Here is a 20809-nt window from a genome sequence, read left to right as displayed (position 1 = left end):
GCGCAGTGAGACCTCGAAGGGACTGAGAGAGAGACATATGTTCGCGTTTAAGGGTCCACAAAATAGTGTTTTCTTCAAAGAAGAAGTATTTATCTAGATATATATTTATATCGTCTAACACACTCTACCTCAACCTTCAAGCAAGCTGATTGTCTTTTGTTCTTTGCTTCTTTTTTTCACCATCTTCCTGTTTACAGTAACTCTCTCTACCGCAGGTGAGTCTTTGTTGTAGATGGTTATTGGTTTTCAGTGTTAAATAAAACATATTAAGTTTGGTTAACGTTTGACATGTCACACATGTCAAGTGTTAACCAGAATAGTATGTATTTACTTTAAAATTTTAAGTTAGTTTAAAATTTATTGGGAGAAATATGCGAAAATATGTTTTGCCAGTCGGTTTAAATGCGGCTTGTTTGCTGTGAAATCATGTCGATGTGAGGAGTGTTTGCGGTTTCTTCTCGCTCGGCTGTAGGCCTGGTGTGTCGCCTCCAGCGCCGGTGGTGTAGAGTTTCTGCGCGGATCCTCCCTGTGTCTGTCCTCAGCGCAGAGACGCCTATATATAAAGTCACCATTTTTAAACCTTCGGTAATCATTTATAAACACACAGGGAAGTTCTTGTCCACCCAAAGCCTACCGAGCGGTTCACAGGTGTGTTGTTTTTAACACTCGACATAATTTTGACTTTGAAATTCTGGAGACTTTCCTTTGTTCTTACTTGCGTTTGTTTTAATATCCCCTGTGTTCCTGGTGATAATGAGCTGTATGTAATGCCGTGTGCTTAAGGATTTTGTAAAAAAACAAAAAACAAAAAAAACAAAGGGAGATTGGGGATGTCTACAAGGGTCCTAATGAGACAAAAAGGGGCCCAAAATGAGAGAGAGACCCTACAGAACAAAAAGCTTTGGAGCCGAATGCCTTGTTTGTCTGTTCCTCCCTGCTGGTGAGATGCTGCACACAACACAACTGGATTTCCCACAGACGTTCAATAGGTTGATGTTTTCTTTATGTCGACCTGTCTGTCTATCCATCTTTTTATTTCTTTTAAAATACAGTATTCCTGTATTTTTCCCTCGCCAACCTAATTTTTGTCTTTCGCATATGTGTTTGCATTAGACAGTATTTTTCTATCTCATTTCCCTGTACTTGGATAAGAGTTAAAAAAAATATTTCCTTGTTCAGAAAGTGCGCTTTACTCAAGAAAGTTTAAAAACAAACTTCTCTCTGTTTTTTTTCTCAGTGATAATAGACAATGTGTCAAACTTGTTGTTAATAGTTTTCTTTAAGGTGCTACAGGTAGTCTAACACCTTAACCAATGAGCTACTCTTGCCACTTTAAGACTCTGCAGTGCTGTTCTTTTCGATATTCTGCAATGCAACAAATATACTTTTACAACAAAACAATGTAATGTATTTGTAGCAGCAAAACAAATATTAGTAAGTATTTGTGAGACTGAGGTGTTTGTTGTCAAATAACACTGGATAGTTCTGGAGGCTAAGCGGTAGTAGATAAGAGCTATGGATGATTATCTGAAGTTTCGACTTCTTTTGAAATATTACATTGTCATAATATGGTCTGGATGACTTCTGTTGAACTTCAAGTAATTCTAGACCAGGTGGTGCTCATTTGTCAATCTGTGAGGTTAAACACATAATTTATCCTGATTATATTTTAGGTTTTCATGTGCCTATATGCATAGCAGAGAACAGGTTTACTGGACATAGACTAAGCTTCGTTCTGGACTGTGGAGGATCTTTATTACATGATTCCCAAACAATGTAGTCCAGGACGAGGCTAAAGCTACCAAACTCAACATGGCAGTAATTTGCCAGATTTAGCAGGTGTGTTAGAGGAGGGCAATGATTAAACTGGGCTGGGTTCCAGCTTTCCAAGACAGAATGGTTTAAACATCTGCACATGAATAGCTTTTTGCAGTGCAGAGAGCTCAATAGGGCCATGTCTATTTTATACACTCAGCTGGAGTTATTGATTGTATCCTTGTTAATAAATATTGACCTAGCTATACGTTGTTGTTGTTTTTTTCTCATCATACATTGCTTGCTGCTGTAGTGTATAAATGTATGATATTTCTCTATCACCTTTTTTTTTCCTTTTTTTACAGGTTCTTAACTTTTGCACAGCCAATAAAAGCTATGATTGAGCTTTAAGTGTTCCTAACACGTGAAGGAGAAACTCATGCACTTCAGCACCTTTCCAGAGGCTTCTATGAACAGCTGTAACAGCTGATGACCAAAGAGCTCCAGCCGCAAGAGACACTAGCAGGACTGATCCGGCCCCCTCCTCCTCCTCTCCCAGCTCCCTCATCATGTTCCAGAGGTTCACCAGCATCCTGTTTGGAGATGCCTTGGAGGAGGCCAGTGAATGTCCTGCGGGTGTGGGCTTTAACCGAAATGAAGTTGATGACGACTGGATCCTCGTCGATTATCTCGGTTTGTGAGGCTCCATGCATAGTTTCCATTTTTATCTTTTATTTTGAGTAATTTTTATATACATAAATAAAATTTTCAGACTTGAGTGTAAAGCCCAGGCTTTTTTAATACATGCTCAGCTAGTGTTAATTGAAAAGGCATGCCTGGAGCTAAGCTTAGCTAATGACATGGCTGTGTTGAACTTTGCGACATATTGCAGATATCAAGCAGAGCTTTGAAGCTATGCTAAAAAAAGACAATTTGCTGGCTATTCAAAAAGTAACACAAGTGACTGGACACCTGTGTCTCGCACCATGCAGGGTGTGAATATTTTAGGTGCAAGAAGATCTGTCTAGCTCAGGTCTCTCCCCTGGGATGGGGAGAGACCTGAGCTACACAGCAAACCTCTTAATATATAATTGGTATTAAAAATAGCACTGTTTTGGTCACCCTAATCACTTGAGACCCAGCCAGGAGATATAAATGCATGGTACTTAGATGGAACACATAACCTTTCTGGCTCTCACAAAGGTCTAGACACATTCAGAGGGAGTTCTGTGCTGGTGATTGAAATGGTGTATTGTTAAATCCTAGGAGAGCCACTGTTTAAATCTTAAGGCGTTAAATCTCTTTTTCTTTTTTGCACTGAAAAATTACAGCCTTTTGTCCTTACGTTGGTGGCTTGCTCGCCTGTCTTCTGCTTGTAGTTTTCAGCTTGTTTTAGTTGCATGCACATTTTAAATAAACCTGTATGCTTCAATAAGGATAAATGGAACTGAATGAATGTACATTTGTAATAAACATGCTGGCTTGTTGCCAGATATGCTGGGTAAGATAAAAAAAAAAACACAGAATAAATTGGTCTTTCCACTACTTTTTGCTAGATCCACTGCCCAGTCTGTTCATAATAATGCAAGCATAGTGTTTCATTAGTTTTATAGATCAAGGGGTTAGTGCAGTTAAGATGAGTGCAGACGTTTTATCACTGGTGGATCGGCCTTAGAACCTTATACCTTTTAAGAATTAGGAAACCAAGAAAACAGCCTGTGCGAAATAGTCCGGAGAAAAGGAAGGGGTAAATCAAGAATGCACGGATAGATTGGCAGATTCAATTATAGGTTCAATCAATACAGAATGTCAAAATAGTGAAGAATAAGATCTATAGAGAAATCACAATGTACAAACGGATTCATGGCAGATCCCTGGCCATAAGTAAGAGTGCACCAAAGCAGGCCAAGAATTTACAGCCAAGAATAAGCAATACTATGTTCCCGGGGTATGTCTGCATAATAGTCAAGAGACAATGGATAGACTGTCAAGCTGTCTGTATGTTTTCCATTTATTATTGAGGTTGCTTCTCCAACAAAATCAATAAGAAATGTAGCCTGTTAACTCCATAATCATCCGGTTGTTTGTCTCTCCAAAACAACGTCTGGACTAACTGACTGTCCAGGTTTGACCACTGCAACAGGATGGTTGCAAAATTTTTAAAAGAAAATTATATGAAACATTTCATGATTGCAATAAAAGATGGTAATATATGTAATGTGTAAGATACACATTACATACACAACTGACCTAGATAATTTCTCTGTTAGTTATACTTTCATTTTATTTTTGCAGACTTATAGGATTGCTCTGCAAATATATTTAGGTAAAAACCATTGATGGTTGACTGATTCGAGGTCTGCCCTCTACAGGTAATGTCATGTAATGCATCATATCAGGTTCCCCTAGTTTCCACCATTGACTAAGAGGAGCAAAAATATCAGTTATAAAAACATGCCTGTGTACTAGGGTTGCTGACAAGACACAAACGTCTGGCTTGGCTTTCTTTGATTTGTTCTTATTTTGGAGAGATATTTCATAAATCCCATCCTTAATTGTGTTTTCTGTCATGCTTGTTTCTTTTAAATTCTTTGTGTAGATCTTTGTGTAGAATATTGAGTAAGACTATTATTTAAGAGTGTAAACATTGCTGTCTATTATGTGATCATCTAGCTGAAGCTTGCACCAGTGCCTGTGAGGATGAGTTGATAGAAATCTGCTCTGAGAACATGGATGCCCCTGACTGCCCTCTGCGCTGCTCCTCATGCTCGTCTCTGGACTCGGCAGCGGACACCGACTCGGAGGACAGAGCATTCTTGTGCCTGGATGAGGAGTGTGGTCTGGAGGAAAGCTGGTTTATCACACCCCCGCCCTGCTTTACAGCTGGAGGAAGTAGTCCAGTGCTGTTGGAGACCAGTCCTCTAGAGAACCTGCTCATTGAGCACCCCAGCATGTCTGTCTATGCTGTGCATAGCTCACCCCATCGCCAGCTGAAGGAAAATACTTGTGAACCCAGCATCCTCAGGTAAAAGTATTCGTTTAAGAATTGAGCTAAATAGCAGAATGGTATCAGGGTCAAGGGTTTAAGCCCTAGTACTACTGCTTTAAATCTACTGTAAATGCTAGTTTGCATATGTGACAAAATAAAGGCTTCTTCTAATTGCAGTGGTTTATACTTGGCCTTATTTTAACTTTTCCTTTTTTTTCTCGCAACTTTGAACTGACATAGACTTTGCAAAAAAGTTTAAATAAAATTGCTTAAAGTTAAAAAAAAAAGTTAAAGGGGTGAATACTTTAACAGGATTCTGCTGCATGTCTCCCTCTAAAATTGCATTAATTCTCACTTAAGTAATAGAAATAGTCTACAATAACTGTGGTATAACTGATAATTGCTACATGGTTGGCTAAATCATGCATTTTTGTTCCCTGTCCAGGTCTGAAGTTCAGCACAGACCCAGTCACCCTACTGGCTGCTATGCAGCCGCTCTCACCGCCACACGTGCTTGCTTCCTAGAGCAGGCAAAAAATGGGCGCCTAGCTCAAAGGATTCAGGACAACGTGCAGCGCCAGCAGCTGTCTCGTAACGCGCTTCGCCGCCTGAACCTGCTCCGTGATGGGGGGGCCAGGCAGGCCAAAGCCACCGCAGGTCATGTCCACCAGCCCGGACAGAGGCAGTACAACTACTGAGACCTTTGCCACTGTGCTCCCCAAATAATTCACTCTCTCTCTTTCTCTCTCTTTCTCTTCCTCTCCCCCTTCTCTCTTCCCAGCTCTATTCTAGGAGTTAGTCTTTCTTATAGACATAGACACAATGGGATCCTTTAGAATCAATAGCATAGGTCACTTTACTCCATTGCAGGTACCAATCTGCTTGAGCGTATGTCCAAATCAGGCTCTGTTTAGCTCTTGTTCTCCTACCTGGAGCTGACAGCATATTTTAATTGTGTCACGAGCGCACTTACATAATGGTTCACATCTGTATGCACTCCATGTACAGAGCATCATGCAGTGTGAATGTAGGTCTTTGTCATCATCATCATTATTATTATTTTCTTGCATGTTGTATATCAGTGGACATGCATGAATTGCATCATCCTGTGCCTATTTGCTTCAGGTGTACCAATGTTTATGGCCATTTTTTTGCATCACTAATTGCATTGTTGCTTAACTCAGTCGGATAGGCTTACTTTTTCAAAAAAATTCCTTTCGCTACTATATTTTAAGTCTAGCATTATTTGTCACTAAAAGCCTTTAGTAGAAAATTTCCAAATATGTAAGATGTATATTTAAAAAAAATAAAAAACTTAAAAATATTTTTTAAAAGAAAAAAAAATCACACATATAGTATATAATGTAAAGTACAAGGTTGTATAAGGTTGTGTTATCTGCAGTGTAAGGTATGTATGTAGTTTTAGTTTGACATTATATTGTATGAAAACAGTTGAGTGTTTTATTATTGATTTTGCTTTGAATCTGCCATACATGTCTCAGGGCCTCAACACAGTCACTTGTTCTCTAATAAAATGCAGATTACTTGACAATTGTTAATTGTATTTGTACATACTGAAGAACTTCTTAACTTTGTCATTGAGTACATTGCCTTGTTGAAATATTTGTAACTAATCACTTTTACCTAAGCCGAACGAAAGCGAGAGGCTTGCTCGGCCTAGGACTGTGAAAACAAAGTCTTTCTTTTTTTTCCGACTGTTAAAATCTGCAAAGAGTTAAACTTTTTTTTTTTTTTCTGAAATGTTCTTTTCAGAAATGATTTTTCTCACTGTACAGGCTTTTGCATTTTTATGCCTCATGTTTTATTAGTTACATAAAAATTGTATTCGCTGAGGTAAATATTTAAACCTAATGTAGCAACAAACTTTGTCTTTTGGTAGTGTTATATATGTATATATATTTTTTTCTTTTTGTTATTTTGTCTGTATTTGTGTTTGTTGATCTGTCCAAATTACCGCAAAATGGTATTGAAACATGTTAAGTGTGCGTGGATGATCTAGACTGATCGATATGAAGTGCAGGTTTTTAATTCATGGCAAACAATCACAGCTGGCATTCATGAAAATGTTCACTGTACTTGGGTCAGCAAATTGATTAGCACATCTAAGATGGCTCTTTTTCAGGACACCATAATGTGTTGTGTTATTTGGCTCATTTCACTTAACCTTGGTTTCTTTAACATTTATTTCTGCAGTTATAGGGATTTTTAGTAACATGGCAGCTTTGTCCAATTTCATAGTTTTGTCTGGAGGAGCAGCATTTCCTTTTGTCTACAGCAATTTAACTTTTCATGTTAACAACAGGGATTTTATTTGGCCTTGAAATCTGTTAAGGATCTCGTGCCTTCCAGGTGGACAGCGTGACAATGCATTAGTAAAAAACTTGAATTCTGTCCAAAGGGACTTGAACTCACTATGCACAGGCAAGTAGGCAAGGTTCTCTCTGTGTTTGTGTAGATAATTAATAATGCACCCTAGATGTCACCATCAGACTGGAATATAAAACAGCACTTTGCCAATCTAGTAGGTTTAAGTACCTTCTGTTTATTTGTTCTCTTTCTTATATTGTGAATTAATATTTAAAACAAATGTACACCCTTCTTTTTTTGTAACTAGCATAATATACAGTTGTAAAGCCTCTTGTTTGTATACTTTATGCTTGTTTATTTTTTAATAAATGCTTTGGTTTTTAAATGAGCACACGTTTTTGTCTTTCACTTTTACAAAATATGGGGCACACGAAGAAAATAGCACAAATTATGTTTCACATGCACAGTGATCGGAAAAATGTTTAAAACAAATGAACACAAAACCTCTATCACAACCAGCAGTAGCTCTTCTGTTGGATCTGACTTCACTGGCCAGCCTTTACTCCCCATGTGCATCAGTAAGCCTTTTCCCCACACATGACCCTGTCACCAGTTCATTGGTTTTCCTTCCTTGGATTACATTTGGTAGATCCTGACCACTGCAGACCAGGAACATCCAACAGGAGCTGCACTTTTGGAGTTGACTGATGGTACTTAATTAGTAATCCAGTGTAAAAACTTTTGTAAGTCACTCTGGATAAGATAATCTGCCAAATGCCTAAATGTAAATGTAAACGTCACCAGGCTGCAGTGGTCAGGACATAACAAAAGTGATCAAAGGAAGAAAAACCTGTGAACTGGCAACTGGTCCCAAAAGAAAGTTGTCAAACACATAGTTATCATTAGTGTTTTGGTGGCAAAAGTGGGGGTACTTAATATTAGGCGGGTGGTCATAATTATTTGGCTGATCAGTGTATCTTAATGGTGAGCCCGTCTACTACTAACCGTAAGGACAATTATACACCAATTATATGCTCGATTTGGCAATACAAAAAATGAAAAATAGTTCACAGATTCTGAGTTGCACATGTGACAGCTTTCTCTCCTTGGGTTTGTTTACATTTTGGAGCAGCAGCACGTTGTTTCTGCAACAATGTATGTGATTGGTCAGGCATATGCTAAGCTCCTCCCCTTTACCGACGTCATAAACTAGGAAGCGCTGACTAACACTAAAAAACATCGTGAAATAAGGTGTAAACTGTTTTTTCAGTAATGGAAAGGACCTGAGATACGTGTATTGTGTCCTTGGGCGCCAGTTTCGTTTGACCGCGAAATCAGAAAAGCGCTCTTTTTAAATAAAATTCCTTCCGAGCACAGACACACCACAAACACGCATCCAGACTCCAGATTTGCGAAGAAAACACACTCAGATGTGATTTGACTGTTTAACATCGCTACCTTTACACCATTTACACGTCTTCTGTTAAGGATTAGTCTAAACACAAAACCGCGAAAATTCCATATTTAAATATCTTACAGCTCGAGAGTGACCAGATCTCGCGCATGCGCACTTGCGCCCTATATAAAGGTTGGCGCCGGCGCCAGCTGATGTCTGTTCATTCTCTCTGCAGCTGGTGAGTAGAGGCTTCTCTTACAGTCGAATGGTTTAAATTATAATTATATTTTATGTTATATAATTTCTTTTGTGCTTATTAATTGTATGTGCCCTGGAGATACCTTTGGTCCTTTTTTTCATAGCTGGCTACTTAGCAACGCAGTAGTGAGCTAACCTAGGTGCACTGAACTGCTGCTAATTGGGCGAGTTCTCTTTATTTAACATCATATACGGTGGCTGTGAGCTACATAATATAAAAATGTACAGCAGGTTTAACTATATAAAGTAATTAGACTTATAGATATGGACACAGAGAGGTTAGGTCTCAGTCCCGCCAGTCTAGAGTGCGGTTAAATATTTGGGTCGACTGCTAGCTTCTTAGCTAATCAGGGAAATGGAGAAAGACACAAATAATTAGGGAGAAAGCAAAGTTTCAATTTCTGTAAGATTCGAAATATACATGTTTTATTGTTATATTTCGAGAAGGGATGGCTTTTAAAGGGGTTATAGCAGCTGTTTGGCTGGGTTTTGTTTCAGGCGGGTTGTCCTCCCGCTTCTTAAATTGGCGGGGAGTCGACTTTCAAAACCTCACCCGGGTAAAGAAAACTTATAATTTTACAACGATTTAACTACATGTTTATGCGATTCATGTACATAAATGCTTAACGAAGAACTTATTTTGTCAGTTCGTGCTTGATTGAGTTGTGTTTTCTCGGAATTATTCATACAAAGGGCTCATAAGACACAGACTGGTTAGGTTAGTTGTTCTGGATAATGCAGCCCTAGTAGCTAGCAGCAGTTTGGCCTGTTTTGAACGACTCTCTCTCTCCAAAATGTAAATGCATTTAATATTTAAGGTTGTGTATATATATACCAAGTCTAAAATTTATTTGTCTACCTTTCAGGCGTTTGAACTAACTTGATATTGGAAAAAAAATGTCCAAACGCAGGTGAGAATTCGGTCCTATGTTTACTACAGATTTTTAGCAAACGAACCATGACATTAACCTTGTTGTTTTATTTTTTCCCCCAGTTGCCGTAACACACTGCAAGAAAGAGATGAAAACACAACAGACCAAAATGCCATCTGTCCTAGGAAGAGAAAAGCTGAGGTATGAGAATGTTTCCCTGTTTATCAGTGTTGAATTGCATTCATGTGTGTATAAATATATATAAATAATGATAGCGATGTTCGTGGTGTTGCGGTACAAACTAACCCTAGGTTTTTCTTTTTATTATCAGCAGTGCAAAAGAAAAACTCCAGCAGCCAAGAAACAAAGTTATGAAATTCAGGTAAGTCATCTCATTAAAGCTTGCTTTACATGTGTACTGGTGCGACTCCGATAAATAAATTTAAAAAAAAATCCTTTTTTTTTTTTTTTTTTTATCCGTTTGTTTTCTTAATCTTTTTCCTAATACACATAATAAATAAGTGCGCGTGATGACGCAGCAGCTGGTCAGCGTCACCGCTAACCCCTCCCCCTTTTATCCCGCCTCCTCCCGCCAAATTGAGCTTTGTTCAGCTGGCCTGAGGGCTTTTGTTCCTCACTTATACGTTTATACAAACAAGCTAAAAGGATATGTTTACCATAAGGGTTGGTGTATGTTTCTACTTGGCAATTGAATTCTAAGTGGTACCCTGTCTCCTGGGTGCTTTGATTTTAGAATTAAATAATTGTACATTATTTGTGGCTGTTAACTTTAAGGTAATTATACAATGTGTGTTTGTAGAACCGGTGGGTGGAAGGAGATGTTAGCCCATGCGTCCTTGTCGAGACACCTCACAAGGAACTTGAAGAGACCAGTAACTTGTCTGGTTTTAAGCACTTCCGGTTCAAGAATCTGTTCATTAAGCCCTCGCCGCTGCCTTGTCTCAGGTAAGAACATGGGAAAGATGCCATTCTGATGTTTAATAACTTTAAAAAAAAAAATTTTTAAAGATTTATTAACCTTTACTGCATTAAATGTCCACAAAACTATGCATTTCATGAAAAAATGGCATGATGTAGCATTAAATGGAAAATATTTACGGTTCAGAAGGTCCCAGGTTTAAACTCTAGAACCACCAAGTTACCACCGTTGGGGGCCCTTGAGACTACCTAAACCAGAGCGACTTACTTTAACCCTCAACTGCTTACATGTATATTGACTTAAAGTAAGTCGCTTTGGTTAAGGTCGTCAAATGCTTAAATGTGAAACAGAAATGGTTACAGAAATCTTGATGCTGATTAGACAAACTGCTAGTTTTGATTTATCCCAATCTGTGACTTGTTTTATGGTCCAACATTAGCATGTTTATTTCTTTAAAGTACATTGGGATTTAATATTAAAATAATTTATTTATATACATGCCATTCTAGTCAACAAAATTAAACAAATATATTTTTTATTTATTTCATGGTATAGCCCTGAATTTACTTAACTTAAATAGACAAGTTTTCTTTGAAGCTTTGGTTCCTCAAATCTAACTTCACATCTTGCATGTATGTTTTGGACAGCTGGGCTAGCTCAGATGATGTCTGGATTAAAATGCTGAATAAAGAACTAAAGTACATCCATGATAAAAACTTCATGCAGCAGCACCCCAGCCTACAACCAAAAATGAGAGCCATTCTCCTTGACTGGCTTTTAGAGGTTTGTGATCAACATTTATTGTTGTTTTGGTTTAGGTCATAGCTGCTTGGCATATGTAGAACATTTTGCAGAAATCCATGTCTGTGTCTATTTAGGTAAGTGAGGTGTATACACTTCACCGTGAGACCTTTTACCTGGCTCAAGACTTCTTTGATCGCTTCATGCTGACTCAGGTAGCCATTGGGAAGAACCAGTTGCAACTCATTGGCATTACTTCACTATTTATCGCATCTAAATTGGAGGTAAGACATTTGTCTTGGTTGCCTGTAAAATGGAGGTTCATATAAATACGAACAATGGGTAACCCATTTGTTATATTTTGTAATTACAGGAAATCTATCCGCCAAAGCTTCAAGAGTTTGCGTATGTCACAGATGGTGCCTGTGATGAAGATGAAATCCTTGAAATGGAGCTGATAATGCTAAAAGCATTGAATTGGCACCTCTGTCCAGAAACTCCAATTTCTTGGTTGAAGCTTTATGCTCAAGTGGGCTCTCTGAAGGAAGGACCAAATTTTCTTGTGCCTCAGTTTTCTCAGGAAGCCTATATACAAATGACCCAGGTGTGTGACTGTTTGTGTGTCTGACCACTTTCACTTGTATTTTCAGTAGTCTTACTTATGTATCCTGCTGCACATTCTGAATTTTTATTTTTATCTACAGTTGTTGGATCTTTGTATATTGGACATTAACTCACTGGATTACCAGTATGGAGTTTTGGCTGCTGCTGCGTTTTGTCACTTTACCTCAATTGAAGCTGTGCAGAAAGTATCTGGTATGTATATTAAAAAAAAAAAGTTTATGAAAAGTATTAAATGGCATCTTATTGACCTGTTTAGTTTGATTTTAAAGAACTTGAAGGGAACATGGATTAAAAAGTTCTTTCTCCCAGTTAAATAGTGCTTTTTTTTAATTGGAACATAATTGGAATTGTTAGGGTTACTGCTGACTTGTGTGGTGCCAACGTTTGCAAATGACATGAAGCTCATTTCAGTCAGTATTTGGATTAAGTGAAATGATCAGTAATTAACAATAGCAACATGTGTATGTCCGTTTCTTGTATTTAGGTCTGACATGGGACAGTATATCTAGCTGTGTGCGCTGGATGGCCCCGTTTGTGAGGACTGTGAATGAACATGGTCAGCCGAAACTGAAGGACTTCAAAAAGATTGTAGCAGAGGACAGGCACAACATCCAGACTCATGTGGACTACCTGTCCATGTTGGTAAGTAATGTTTTAAGTACTCCTTATTTGTGGTTAAGGAGAAAAACAGAAGGTGTGAACATGGATGCTTTGTGTGTTTTAGAATGACGCTCACCAGCGACAGCAGGAGAACCTGGATCGGTTGTCTCCGGTGGCTGTAGGAGGCTTGCTAACTCCACCCAAAAGCACAGAAAAGCCCACTATTAATATATGAAAGGCTTGAGGGGGGATGAAAACTGCTTCTGATCGTCATAACTTGGCAGTCAACAGGACAAGCATGCATTTCGTGGTGCAAAGAGCCTCTTGATTTGTGAAGAGCCTGCTGTATCAACACTTTTCCAAGACTTGTTTCATATTAAATCAGTGTTGAGAAGAGCATTCCAGGAAAAGAGACAGTCCTGTGTTTTTAAATAACATTGGTCATGACCTCGCAAGATGGTGTTAAAACCATATGTGCCTTTCATCGAAGACTCTCTGAGAAATTGTTTACAAGTATTTAAGCTCTATAAAAGATTTGGGGCTTTTCTCAAATATCCAGAGCAATGCAGTGTTTGTATTCAGGATTGCTCACTCATTTTGTAGGATTTTTGTGTTTATTTTTATTTTATTTTTTTAGCTGTATAAAAGTATGTTGAATGTTGATGGACTAAACTATGTTGCCATAGGATTACTAGTCAGTGCTGCTCTAAACCTTTGGTTATTGTGAAGCTGAAATGCAGCATGGAGATACGGAACCTGGTATGGACGAGTTAAGTCGTTCTCAAATGTGCTGCATTGTTGGAGTTTTCATTCTTAGGAACCACATTCCTTAGACTGGTTATTTTATCACAGGAAAAGATGTTCGAATTTACAATTGCAAATGTATTTGCATATTTATGGTGCCACCTTTCTATTTTAAATTTATAGAATTTTCATGATGCTATGAATTTCCTTTCATTTAATTGCCAAAGGCAAATATTTAATTCAGTAGGTGCTTATTTATGAAAGATTGTAAGATGCAGTATTGTACTGGACCTTACGTTTGTAGCAAATCCTGATTCTATTTTTAATGCTCAACTGGGAGCCAAATACAGTGCCTGTAAAGATGGTATAAAACTGTATATAAGAGAATGTGTACATATGGTAATGTCAAGATGATTTCACTGTCCTAGTTAAATATGAAATATTAAAAGATTGGTTAAAATTTTGGTAATGTGTGTCTTAAACTACTACTGAAAAATGAGTTAATTGATTTCATATTTAGTTTATATGATATTGGTTGGCTATGAAAATGGAAAAGACTAGTGTGGCTAAACCACAGTTTGATATTTTGCTTGATTGACTTTCTGATACCTAAAAGAGATTTTATTGTGTTCATGTTTGGTACACAAAATGGCTGCTCTTTAGCTTGAACATGCAAAACAGCCAAAGTTAAGGGCCAACATTCATGGTTTAATTTGAATTGGATAGTATCAATGTTAAATATATCTATTAAATATATAAGTACCAAAGCTTGTTTGCAAGATTTGGTCTTTTGATTTCTTTAGGTAAGCCTAAAATCCCAGACTTATTAAACTTTGACTGCATTTAGAGCAAAGTGTTAAGCTACCTTCACAATTGTCTCCATGAAGCTGGTGCTGTAAAAATATATAATTTGCCTGTAGAATGCAAGATTTTCTTGTCAGGAAAATTTGAACTCAATTTGTGTATATTTATGTTTAAAAGCTTGCCATTCCAGTTGATGTTGTACTTGTACTCCACACGTCTTTTGGGCCCTTGGCTTGTAGCTGTTTTCTCCTCAGACAGCTGGCTGGTGTAGAAGACACTGGGCTCACAAAGCCACTGTTGTACAAGTCTTTGTGTAGTTTTGAGACCTCGAATGGCTTCGGCTACCCTTAAACACCCCCTACACACACGCAGCAATCTCACAAAGAGGTGCTGCCTCCCCCCCCCCCCCCAAGTGTGCCACATGCAACTGCTCAGACAAAAAAAAGACTTGTTCTCTACTAGACTTTTCATTTATATTACTTGCAAGTCCTTTAAACTGCATTATGAATTTGAGGAAATACTGATAGATAAAGTGACTGACTTTTTGGAACGCTTTAAGGAAAGCTTTATTTATTAAAATGTAAATGCAAAAAGGCGTACTTGACATTAATTTCCTAGAAAACATACATATGTACATATATACACACACAAGGTCATAGGGTCAGCATTTCAATGTATGCAGTATTATGGCCACTATAATGGTACAGGGTGGAATGTTGGTCCATGTGCCGTTGTTCCCACACTCGGATAATGCATTGAATGATGTTGGGTAAACAGTCCCAGTCTTCTGTGCTCCTGAACTGGATCTGGACTTTTTTCTTAACGGTAATCACTGAAACAGAACTAGTCTTCTGTACTTAACTCATGTATGCTTCAATGCTTGGTTTAAAAACTCACAATAAGTCACAATCTTAAGGAGATTAATGTAACAAGTGGAAATATCGAATAAACACCAGTTAATGGTAACATTGTTCTTTCGGGTTTGTTGTTTATACAAAATATAAAGTTCGGAGAAGTTCTTCCATATAGCAAAAAATAGATCTATATTCATTTAAAGCATCAAAAAGTTTTAAACAATGACAGATTTTATTGATTGTATTTTTCGCCTTTTTTTTTTTAACTCACAAAATTCTGCAGCGTGCACACTGATGCGGCTTCTCAGGAACGCAGAGTATTTTGTAGAATTGACAAATTGATTTTAAAGAGGATATTTCAGCCCCAGAAATTTAACCAAAAAAAAGAAAAGAAAAAGGAAAGTAAGTGCAAAGAACTTCTTTGACTTACTTTAAATGGGGAAAAAACAACACCTATGATAGGATGCGTACCCTAGCTAGAGGTTACTAGTTGTTTTATGTGGTGCATTGGAAAGCCTCATTAATAAAGCTATGTTTTCATTCATTATTAGTAAGTGCTTTTTTTGTCAGGGAATCATTAGCAACAGGTACCCCCTGGATGACATGCTGGTTCTTTGCACTCACCTAGGGGCAATTAAAAGCATCCGGTTAACCTACCGGCCTGTTTTTGGGAGTAAGAGTCAGAGAACGAAACAGAATCAAAGCGAGGAGCTGTGAGGCAGTACTGCGCCACAATGCCACATGGGAACATAAGAACACAATAAAGGACTCATTTACTACTGCCTAGTGCGATTCACTTATCGATCTTCAACTGGAATGCAAAACATTTTTTTTTGGTCAGTAATATGTATAACTCTGACAGAAAATGCATTTCAGTGTAAAAATATGCTGTGGCTTTGTTCCCTCTGTAAAACATCTGTCAAGGATAAAATAAATACAGCACATCTAACAGTTCACGCTGAGTAAACTCAATAAATAAAGCACGCCTGCTTTCCAATCTCACGGCTTCTCTACCTCTTAAAGCTTTTCTGACAGTCCAGCAAGAGAAGAGACTCGCTCCTTGTAACACGTCGTTGCTCGGACTCAGTAAATAACGCACAATCGTGGCAAGTTGTGCTTTCACTGAGTTTGGTGTAGCTGCTCAAGGCTCCTTTCCCCGGTGTGGCTGTGGCTCTGCATGACATCTGTGTTTGCAAAACCCACTTCTGGCCTTTGATACAACTCCTCGAATTTGGGCCCCCAGTGCTGCAGAGAATCGTAGCTGAAGTCCTCCTCTGGGATTGCTGAGCTTAGAGAGCTTAGGCTGCCTGCGTTCGAGCCTGCGCCTTCGACACAGTACACATGGTAGGTGTCCATGGGGAAGGCCAGCACGTCATTATCAGCCTCCCAGATGATGCGCGCCACGTAGTTCTTGAAGTCCACGGCGCAGTGGCCAGTAGCTGTGGGGTTGTTGTGAGGGGTGGGCTGGACTCCGCCCGGGTGTACTTCCTCTTGAGAGCCCTGAGACGACTTGATAAGGGGAGCTGTGGTGCATGAGGAGGACTGAGACAAGCTGGAGCAGAATGGTCTCTTCAGCTCTGTGATGTCATAGGCATTCTAATTGAAAAAAAAAAAAAAAAAAAACTTCACTGTGATTTAGATTAGAAACAATTAAGGAAATACAGATGTGACCCAGAATGCTACCTTACACCTCATTAGGCACTGATGTGGGTGTGGTGTTGATTTGAATGTTTGAGACCCAGCTGGAGTTTTTAGACACTGTGTATTTTTACTGATCAATTAGACAAGTGGGTGTGGCCTAAACTACGCACTCATTCACAGTTTACATTGCTTTATCCTGTGTATCCCTAGCAGGTTTGCCAGTCCCATATACACATAGATACATGCTCACTGGCACACTATGGGGAATTTGGGAACGCCAATTAGCCTAATTTGCATGCTTTTGGACTGTCAGAGGAAACTGGAGCACTTGGAGGAAACCCACCAAGCACAGGACGAACATGCAAACTCCATACACACAGACCCAAAGCGGAAATCAAACCAGGACCTTGGAGGAGACCTTGGCACCGCTCTAACAGTGCCTAAAATATATTAAAATCTTTTTTGTATTATCTGGTTACTGTCCTCGCAAGCAAATGGGTTATGCCAAATTCTCCTTATTCATGAACAAATGCCCTATAATGGACTGCCATTTCATGCAGAATGAATTCTCCATCCTTGCATCTAATGTTATCCCTCACAATGTATATAATTTCAAACTTTCATTTTTATCATCATATTTCAGATCGATGAATGTTTTTAGCCATACGTGATTCTCAAGCAACAGGTTTTTAGCCAAAACGAAGAGTTTTTTAGCCATACATGATTCTCAGGAAACATTAAAACGTCTATTGTTTGTTTACTGAGTTATTTGATGAGCAAAACCAGACTAATAAAAAACAACCAAAAGCATTTGGAACAAAAGTTCCAGGAAAACTCAAAGAGGAGTCTGACTCTCTCTCATACCCGTACCACACAAGACTCGTGGCTTTGCATTGTTGGTTTCTTTTGCTCTGATACATTGACAAATTAAACACACATTTTTTTCCCCAGCACTTCTATCTACGCCATGTAGTTTACTGTATAATAACTCTGCCTAAAACTGACACCATACTGCCATCTAGTGGAAAATGCTACAAACAAGCTTCATGTTTAGATAAGACCAGTGGTTCTCAGCCCTAGTCCTGGAGGACCGACCGCCCTGCATATGTTGGTGTTTTCCATACTCTATCACAAACACATCACTTAGTTAATTAGTTAAATCAGGTGTGATGGGAGGTGAGAACACTAAAACGTGCAGGGCAGTAGTCCTCCAGAACTATAGTTGAGAACTGCAGGATTAAACTCCTCATCTGTATATCATTCCTGCCAGTGCTCTGATTAAAATGTACCTGGTCCTGCTCTCCTCCACCTTCCTCGTTGTAGTTGAGGATGTTCTCCCGGATGTCTTCCCAGCTCTCGTGCTCAGCTGGAATGTGGTACACACCGCGTTTCCTAAATTTATTTTCACTGCCCTTCTGGTTCCACACAGTCACCGCCACCAGCACAGCTAAAGCAGATGGAAAAAAAACAAAAAATAAAGTGATAAAACATTTGTCTAATCGTTATTTCAGTCCTCTGTGTTACCAGAAAAAAGGGAAGAGCCATAATTAATTGCATCCATTCATTTTGGTCACGTCCTCTTTAGCTTTGATTATAATGTAGTGGTCAATTCATGTATGAAAATGATTCCCTATGCTGTCTTATGTAGACTTTTAAAGTTTGAGCCGTGAATCCACAGATGTGATAACTTGGTTATTCAGTACATTCAGGTCATCCGCTGACTTAATTTTATTGCCACATAACATTGTTTAAACCTGACCTACTGAAGCAATCTCAGATGATATCACTGCTTCCAGAGGGTTGTACAGTAGCCACAATGCATAATGGGTGCATCTTACCCTGACATGACCATCACTCTGGAATAGGGTTAATCTGAACTCATCAGACCAGATTTTTCCATTGGTGGAATCCTTATGCTCTTTATCAACCTGAAGGCCTCTTTCTGATTAGTTTAATTAACCAGAGGTTTAACTGATGTTTAATCCCAATTCAATAAGTTCTCATCACATTGTGCTGTACATGTGGAAATGCTCTTACTTTTAACATAGCTGTCTTTTTTTTAAGTGAACTCCAATCACAATCCAGTCAGACCAAAATACCTGGAGTAAACCCAGAATGAATAGGAAGATCATGCAAACTCCACACATACAGGACCAGAGGTGGGATTTGAACGCCCAACCGTAGAGGCGACAGTGCTTACATCTGTGTCCTGCCTCAAAGTTACTGTCTATAAATAATTTTAATATAAATTACACTTAAAGATGGGTGTTAATATATAATATATAAATATAATATAGTATATATATAATATATAAATTAGATGCCTAATTTTTAATAATAGTCCCCGATTGTAAAGGTTTAAGAATATCTGCCTAAATATATGGCACCCTCTGCTGGTAGCACACTGAAATGTTCCACCAAGTATCATCTCTCCATTTAAACTTTCTGTTGAGTTTTATTTGCCTCTCATTAGATCTGGCATGAGGAAAGGTTCTGTCCATCTGTATTGGCATTGGGTTGATATGATTGGTAAAGTGGAATCTTAATAAAACTGTTAGCCTAGCTGTGTAGCTGTCACCAAGTTTCTTTGATTAGAGCATTTTATTATAAAAAAAACACAAATGCTTGATAAAGGAATAAAATAAAAATAAAAAACCCACAAGATTCATTCATAAGAGTAAATGCGGTATGTTATACTGTATATATCATATTGTGATTAAAATTTTTGTAAATTTGACTCAAATATTGCTTGGTGTAATATTTATAGTTTTCAGATTTGTTCGTGTGTATCTGTAGCATGATTTTATGATTAAGAAATCTGATGATTAATTATTAGCTTTGTTCACAATATTGATTTATACACATACACCTAGCCCAGTAATCAATCACTGATGTTCAAATACATAGGCTATTACCTCGTGGCCATGACTTATTGATCTCATTATTATGCGTTAAGTTGTAGTCACACAATATTAATTGATAAGAAATGTCTCCAGAGGGACCCTGTACCTAGAAAATAGTTTTTTTGCTGGTTTAGACAAGCAATTAATTAAAACATGTCAAACAGCACATATAAATAGACAGCCGTATAGGTATTGAAACTCTGATGCATGAAAAAGCTGAATCTAAAAGTCATGCATTTGTACTGTATGTATGAATAGGACTGAAGTGAGAATTAAAGCATTAGTTACCGAAAAACACAAGCAGGCACATGCTTATAGCGAGGATGGAGCTGGGGCTGAGTGCAGCCAGGTGTGATGTTTTAACTTGGCTGATTTCACACCACTGGCCACGGAAGTCCTTTGGGCAGCGACACTGATAGCTCTTGGTGGAATGGGCCAGGCATGTACCTCCATTACGGCATGTGGACGGACCACAAGGCGACATGGCACAGCTCACCAACCCTGTGTGTTCATCCACCACAGCCAACTGACCCGCTGGACACCTGATTGGAGACAAGACAGAGATGTAGAGGATATGCTAAAGAAGCAGAACTTTATTAGTTATTAGTGGATACACGCTTCGAGTGATTATACAGTATATTTGTGTAATTTTATTGTATATCTTATGTAAATGTTTAATTTGGGTCTGTGTGCATAGAGTTTGCATGCTCTCCCCGTGTTTGGTGGGTACCGGGTGTCTCCGGCTACTCCAGTTTCCTCCAACAGTCCAAAGACATGCAGATTAGGCTTATTGCCATCCCCAAATTGCACATAGTGTGTGAATGAGTGTGTGAGTGTGTGTATGTGTTTGTTTTGTGATGGACTAGCACCCCGTCCAGGGTTGTATCCTGCCTTTTGCCCTACTGTAAGTCTCCTAGGATAGGCTCCAGGACCTCCGTGACCCTCTATACAGGATGAAGCGGTATAGCCAACAAGGATGAATAATGCACTGCGTGGACAAAAGCTGCACTTTGACTATGGCGCATAATGTAGTGGTTATTTCATGTGTGATTCCTTATGCACCCAGCACCACTCTTTCATGGTCTGAGTCCTGGAATGTGACTGTACCATCCGGGAAGAGAAAACACATTGATGTAACACCCTGGTCTTTTAGTACATTTAAGTCATCGATTGAATTCATATTATTGCCACATAACAGCACAAAGCTATACCAGACCAATCAAGGCAACAATGCCTCAAGAGGCTGGTAAAGTGTGCACTATGCATGACGGGTGCATCGCTTCATGTGCTCCCATCATCTGGAATAGGGACAATCTGGACTCACCACACCATATGACCTTTTTTCCCAATTCACTAAAGA

General features: G+C 38.7%; 3 protein-coding genes across 4 annotated transcripts in view; 2 read left to right on the top strand and 1 right to left on the bottom strand.

Moving 5' to 3' along the window:
• Window positions 1-7460, top strand: tp53inp1 (tumor protein p53 inducible nuclear protein 1). Its single transcript, XM_053495300.1, has 4 exons — window positions 1-215; window positions 2121-2448; window positions 4429-4780; window positions 5190-7460. The coding sequence occupies exons 2-4, from the start codon at window positions 2325-2327 to the stop codon at window positions 5440-5442; spliced, it is 729 nt and encodes a 242-aa protein (XP_053351275.1). The 5' UTR covers window positions 1-215; window positions 2121-2324; the 3' UTR covers window positions 5443-7460.
• A 1206-nt stretch (window positions 7461-8666) lies between these two features.
• ccne2 (cyclin E2) lies at window positions 8667-13707 on the top strand. 2 transcript variants are annotated; one of them, XM_053494662.1, is made up of 11 exons: window positions 8667-8706; window positions 9593-9637; window positions 9721-9799; window positions 9933-9980; window positions 10419-10564; window positions 11186-11321; window positions 11417-11563; window positions 11653-11883; window positions 11984-12095; window positions 12388-12545; window positions 12628-13707. In XM_053494662.1, the coding sequence occupies exons 2-11, from the start codon at window positions 9624-9626 to the stop codon at window positions 12736-12738; spliced, it is 1182 nt and encodes a 393-aa protein (XP_053350637.1). In that variant the 5' UTR covers window positions 8667-8706; window positions 9593-9623; the 3' UTR covers window positions 12739-13707. The 2 variants fall into 2 exon arrangements, with proteins under 2 accessions (XP_053350637.1, XP_053350636.1); XM_053494661.1 differs by having other exon boundaries at window positions 9930-9980.
• Window positions 13708-14625: 918 nt separating this feature from the next.
• si:dkey-22o22.2 (neural-cadherin) overlaps window positions 14626-20809 on the bottom strand; it is a 116879-nt gene continuing 110695 nt past the window's right edge. Inside the window, exons 31-33 of the mRNA XM_053493547.1 lie at window positions 19738-19991; window positions 17836-17993; window positions 14626-16501 (exon numbers count right to left, since the gene is read on the bottom strand). Coding sequence (XP_053349522.1) covers window positions 16025-16501; window positions 17836-17993; window positions 19738-19991 — 889 coding nt within the window. The 3' untranslated portion in view covers window positions 14626-16024. The remainder of the gene's footprint in view (window positions 16502-17835; window positions 17994-19737; window positions 19992-20809) is intronic.

This window comes from Clarias gariepinus, chromosome 4, assembly GCF_024256425.1.
Source record: "Clarias gariepinus isolate MV-2021 ecotype Netherlands chromosome 4, CGAR_prim_01v2, whole genome shotgun sequence".
Classification (NCBI taxonomy): Eukaryota; Metazoa; Chordata; class Actinopteri; order Siluriformes; family Clariidae; genus Clarias; species Clarias gariepinus.
This window is presented reverse-complemented; position numbering and strand designations above follow the sequence as displayed.

Excerpts from the sequence above, each read along its gene's own strand:
- tp53inp1 (XM_053495300.1), top strand. The coding sequence starts at position 2,325 with ATGTTCCAGAGGTTCACCAGCATCCTGTTTGGAGATGCCTTGGAGGAG. Across the intron at positions 2,449-4,428 it reads GATCCTCGTCGATTATCTCG|CTGAAGCTTGCACCAGTGCC; the intron begins GTTTGTGAGGCT and ends GTGATCATCTAG. Across the intron at positions 4,781-5,189 it reads TGTGAACCCAGCATCCTCAG|GTCTGAAGTTCAGCACAGAC; the intron begins GTAAAAGTATTC and ends TTCCCTGTCCAG.
- ccne2 (XM_053494661.1), top strand. Across the intron at positions 9,981-10,418 it reads AACAAAGTTATGAAATTCAG|AACCGGTGGGTGGAAGGAGA; the intron begins GTAAGTCATCTC and ends GTGTGTTTGTAG. Across the intron at positions 11,884-11,983 it reads CCTATATACAAATGACCCAG|TTGTTGGATCTTTGTATATT; the intron begins GTGTGTGACTGT and ends TTTTATCTACAG.